Here is a 5,529-nt window from a genome sequence, read left to right on the forward strand (position 1 = left end):
ATATATATATATATATATATATATACGTATAAAGAGCAGCAGGCCATTTAGGAGGCATTTGTGTCTTTAATTCATCTCAGCTTTTTTTTTAAATACTGTACAAACCACCCCACTCAATGCAGCATTAATCAATTTCCATGAGGAAATATCATAACTTCCTAACTTTGCTGTTACAGACAGGCATCCTTAATCTCACACTACAGTACAGTATGGACCCACTACAATAGATTAGACTACCCCACTGCCACACCACAGCTATTCATGGTACTCCCCATTAAACCAAACCTGGAAAAAAGAAAAAGATTCTGCCGGTGCTTTATATAGTAGACCTAATATGATTAGATATCAGAAAAGAAAAGCAACAATACATTCCTGTATGATTAATATCTCAGAGTTGCTTGATATGGAATGGCTGCCACAGTGACGGGGCAGACAGAGACGCTCTGGTCTCCGTGTGGACATTATTGGATTACCAGAGGCACTTCATCCTGCCCTGGCTGCACCGTCATCCCGTCAGCCTAGAATAGCCAATGAGCTGGGAGCAGTAACAGCTGAGTGCTATGATGATGCCTTTGTTTGGGTTTGGACTCCGGCTCGTAGTTTGGATCGACGGGCCTCAAAAAGGTGTGGACCCTAAAAAGCATCACTAGCAACTAAGGCTGGCCCCCGGATTCAACACCTTTTATCTGCCAACCGAAGTGGCTCCAAAGTATCGAGTATCAAACAATGCCTCATCATTCAGGACAGAGTCAGCAAGCCAATGAGCATGCAGCATGCTTTGACCAAGCTCTAATAAAGTCTGTGATTGGCTGGTGAAGAGGCTCACGCAGTAGGAGCTGTAGGACAGATTAGAGTCCTGGTATCGGTACCGGTACCGGTATCCAACGTTTTTGAATGCTACCCAGCCGTCCTAGCAACGCCAAAAGGTTATGTTTAAGTTGTGTTTTAGTGATATTGTTTTTAAAGATGTCATGTCTCCTGTGCTTAAATCATTTGCAGATTAATTATCAACAGAAAATTAACTGACAGCCATTTTGTTAACTGATTAATCAATAATCATGTTACGTCATTTATCAAGCACCCACAACAAACACACATGATATCAGCTCCTTAAATATGAAATATAAATATGTTTTATGTAAAAGTACATGGGTTTTGGAATGTGGGTCAGACAAAACAAGAACTATTTTTATCTTGGGGAAATTGTGATTGTGTAGGAGTTTAACTATTTTTTTTGACTAAATGATTAATTAAATAAAAAGCCATATCACTGACAGATTATAAAAATAATCTGTAGCTCAGGATGAGAATGACGTGACCCTATAGTCCCAGTTATTGTTCCCCAGGTAACCTGTGTGTGTCTCCTCTCAGGGGTACCAGGGCATGGTGGACGGCGGGGACAACATCAAAGAGGCGACATGGGAAAGCGTCTCCAGCATGCTGCAAGTGGTGAGCAAAGCTTTCTGCTGCTGTTTCAGGCCACTCACTCCTTCTCAGTCCCGCTGCATCAGGTTGAAGTAAAACTATCCATGTTTCCCGCTCTGGGCTGGATCTCTGCCAGAGCCAGGGAGAGGGACTAATGGGATTTCAGATTGTAATGTACCTTTTCCTCAGGGCGGCACCGTTATCGGCAGCGCCCGCTGTAAAGAGTTCCGCAGCCACGAGGGCCGCTTGAAGGCCGCACACAACCTTGTGCAGCACAGCATCACCAACCTGTGTGTGATTGGTGGAGACGGCAGTCTGACCGGCGCCAACCTGTTCAGGGAAGAGTGGAGCGGCCTGCTGGACGAGCTCGTCCAACAAGGTGAGTGCTCACTGCGTTTCAGGCGACTGTTCATCGCCCAGCGCTCTTAATCGTCCAGGTGTAAAGAGAGGGGATCTCCCTCCTCTCGTTTGGTCAGGTCTGATTGATAAGGAGGCGGCCTGCAGGAACTCAGAGCTCCACATTGTTGGCATGGTCGGCTCCATTGACAATGACTTCTGTGGCACCGACATGACCATCGGCACCGACTCGGCACTGCACAGGATCATCGAGGTGGTGGACGCCATCATGACCACCGCTCAGAGGTGAGCCAGTCCTCACAGCAGAGGAGTAGAGACGAGTAGTGATGTGACACTGTAGCAGCACAAGTCATAAGAAGACACAACTTTAAGGACCGTGACCTGTTTCAGATCAGTCCTCTGGGCTTCACTGACGGGTGCTTTTGCTTCTTTCTGACATTTTGTCTGCGTTTCACTGTTTTCTAGCCACCAGAGGACATTTGTGCTGGAGGTCATGGGCAGGCACTGCGGGTAGGCCCTTCATCTTGTGTTAGAGTGCATCACAGGGACATATAAGAATAGACATGTACATAGGAATGTGGATGCTCTTTAAGTTAAATATGCTACCGCATAAAGTCTCAATAACCAAACAGGCATGGCTTAATAGAAACACTTCAGTATTTGTGTGGAAGTATTGATAAGTGAGGCCCATACATGTGTGTCACAGGACCAATATCAAGTATCTGTTACAGGAAAGTAAAGATTTGAGACAATCAAAATGTGCGTGTGCATGTACATGTGTGTGTGTGTGTGTGTGTGTGTGTGTGTGTGTGCAGATACCTGGCCCTGGTCAGTGCCCTGGCTTGTGGAGCAGACTGGGTTTTTATCCCAGAAATGCCCCCAGAGGATGGCTGGGAAGACATCATGTGTCAGAAACTGTCTGAGGTAACACACACACACACACACACACACACACTGTTGACGTAACCACTGGCCATCTCTAAGTATTCCTGCTAAGTCTGGGAGTCCTGTCAACCATCAAATCGTAGAGTGTGTGAGGGATCTCCCGCAGAGATTTTGAGCCCTTTATGCACCCAGACTTTGCCTGAAGGATTTACCCATAATTCATAACTCAGAGTCAGTAGGGGAAGCCCTAAAGTGTTAAAAAAAAAACATGCAAGGAGGAGTGGCCCTCCTGTTCTATCCAGCCTCTCTCTCGTCTTGGTTTTAAGGCCCTCCTTCTTACAGGAGAAGTTGAGCACCCCATCTTTGGGTCATTGAACTCAACCTTTTTCTTTTTACACGTTAAACTCAGACCCCTAGAACCTTTAAACAAAGTGCATGTGGGAATGTTGTAATAGGTTGTTTGTAATGAAGATTGACATATAATATTATCAGGAGTCCAACATTTTTGAGTCATTAACTCCTCTAAATTCAACTTGTAAATACTATCCCACTGGAAACTGTATTAATCAAATCATGGAGACAGCTGTTTAGAACTTAGAACCAACAAATAAAAACACGCACACGCACACACACACATCTTTATGACTTTTCAACACATTCTGACATTTATATCAGATCATCAGATGATTTGAAGAAGGATTTAACATGTTTACTATGTACAATAATGTGATGTTATAGTACAGATGATGCTGACTGATGAATTTCAGTAGAATGTGTGTAGTGAGTGTGTTTGTGATCATCCAGAGCCGATCTCGAGGTTCCAGGTTGAACATTATCATAGTAGCTGAAGGAGCCATTGACAGGAAAGGCCAGCCCATTACTTCTGGTTGTGTGAAGGATGTGAGTAGTGCTCAGTCTCAAACGGACGCACTGGAGAAAACAACAGAAGCTGGACTCAAAAGTTACAGTATAGTGATATCTCAGTATTCCTTCTCTTTCTTGTTCAGACACTTGCCACATTCTGAGAGATGCTTTATATTTAATATTTTTGCATAAGAAATTCCCAGCTGAACGATCATACTTTCAAGCGGTTTATTTGATTTTGATTATTCCATCTTTGAGGGACATGTTGGTGCTGTAAATGAACCGGTCATTTACCCCAAATCTTGGTCTGTCTGTCAGTGTGGGGGGGCGATATGATGCTCCCCAGAGCCACGCACTTCCACTGTCTCCCACGTATTGGCTCATCTTAGTCCTAATCTGGAGGTTTGCTATAAAAAGTTAAACAGTAGTTGAGTTCAAGAGTGGAGGTTTGGAAATGTTTATGAAGAAGGAAATTCATTCAACACAGAGGATACACTCCTTTTAGTGAGAGAGGCTCCATGTAACGTCGACCTGCATGGTGTCTTTAAGCTAACCCTTATGTCTAGTGTCCTACCAGAAGTACAGTAGGTGACAGAATGAGTTTTACTTTGGGCTGTCAGTCATTCTGTGGAGGGTTGCTTTGTGTCCTCTGCAGTGCTAGCATGCCTCAGTGAAAACCAACGGGCCCGCTAGCTGTCCACATGGAGCCGCTGTCCTCGATGTGGCAAGTGCTGCTGAAGAAAGACAACCAACCAAAGGCCTCGGTGTTCTTTAGAGACATGAGAGTTCATCAGTAGATCTGAGATGATCCTCCATTACCGGATCCAGCATTTGGCAACGCAAAACCTTTTCTGTCATGTTTTCAAATGCTTTTGCTTCTTTACATCTCTCTAGAATCGGGCTGATAAGAAAAGGCTGAACATTATTATTGTAGCCGAGGGTGCCATAGATTGCCACAACAAGGCAATAACTCCTGATTATATCAAGGATGTAAGTACGGTGGAGACGCCTTTTTTCCCCATCATGCTTTGCTGTTGGCTTCCTTCAGAGCAGAAACACACAACAGAGTCCCATGTGTCATCGTTGTGTGGACCTTTCACATTTTTTGCATGTTTACACAAGTCATTTTTCATTTCCTTAATTTTCTTTTCTAAACTACCCCCCCTTCTGTTTCTTGATTCCATAAATCATTTCAAGCATTTAGAATATTCTTTTCACCTTTTTCCATTTACAAGTTCACCTCTGCCTCCACATTCGTTTTCATTTGCTAACATGACAGAGTGCGTTTTGCATGATTTCTCCTTCTGTTTTTTTCTTCCAATGCTTGACACTTGTACATTCTCTATTATTTCTGCATTTTCTTAAGCTTGTTCTAAATCTTTAGCTGTTATGATATCTTACAATGTAATGTTGTATTAATGCTATATTAGCTGAATTACATGTGTTTAGATTTTAGTAAGAGCAACTGTTAGTAAGGATATGTGCTTATGTTATGATAAGATATGATAGAAGATATTACATTATTGTATTGAACACTTAATCCTCACTTTATGCTATCGTCCCACTTCACCCCCCCTCCATATCCAGCTGGTAGTGCGCTGCCTGGGTTTTGACACCAGGGTCACCATCTTGGGCCACGTGCAGAGAGGCGGGACACCCTCTGCCTTTGACAGGATCCTGGTAAGACCCAGTATGGAAGTCTTTGTTCTCCTCGTTCAGTGTTTAAAGCCTTGAAACCCCCTAACATGGTTATTACGAACATTGGGGATGATTAAGGTGATCTCTGAATGACCTTTGACCCTAACAGGCCAGTCGCATGGGCGTGGAGGCGGTGCTGGCGTTACTGGAGGCCTCGGCCACCACCCCCGCCTGCGTTGTGTCCCTGGTTGGCAACCAGGCTGTTAGGCTGCCGCTCATGGAGTGTGTTCAGATGGTGAGATAGAAAGAGAGAGAGAGAGTGTGTGTGTGTGTGTGTGTGTGTGTGTGGTGTGTGGGGGG

At 44.2% G+C, this 5,529-nt stretch overlaps 1 protein-coding gene across 1 annotated transcript in view; it reads left to right on the forward strand.

Moving 5' to 3' along the window:
* The window catches only part of LOC116699378 (ATP-dependent 6-phosphofructokinase, platelet type-like), a 25,560-nt gene that overhangs the window by 5,132 nt on the left and 14,899 nt on the right, over positions 1 to 5,529 (forward strand). Inside the window, 8 exon segments of the mRNA XM_032531924.1 lie at positions 1,372 to 1,449; positions 1,615 to 1,804; positions 1,902 to 2,067; positions 2,248 to 2,292; positions 2,598 to 2,706; positions 3,472 to 3,567; positions 5,119 to 5,211; positions 5,339 to 5,464. Of these exon segments, the coding sequence (XP_032387815.1) occupies positions 1,372 to 1,449; positions 1,615 to 1,804; positions 1,902 to 2,067; positions 2,248 to 2,292; positions 2,598 to 2,706; positions 3,472 to 3,567; positions 5,119 to 5,211; positions 5,339 to 5,464 (903 nt within the window).

Source organism: Etheostoma spectabile, chromosome 12 (assembly GCF_008692095.1).
Source record: "Etheostoma spectabile isolate EspeVRDwgs_2016 chromosome 12, UIUC_Espe_1.0, whole genome shotgun sequence".
NCBI lineage: Eukaryota > Metazoa > Chordata > Actinopteri > Perciformes > Percidae > Etheostoma > Etheostoma spectabile.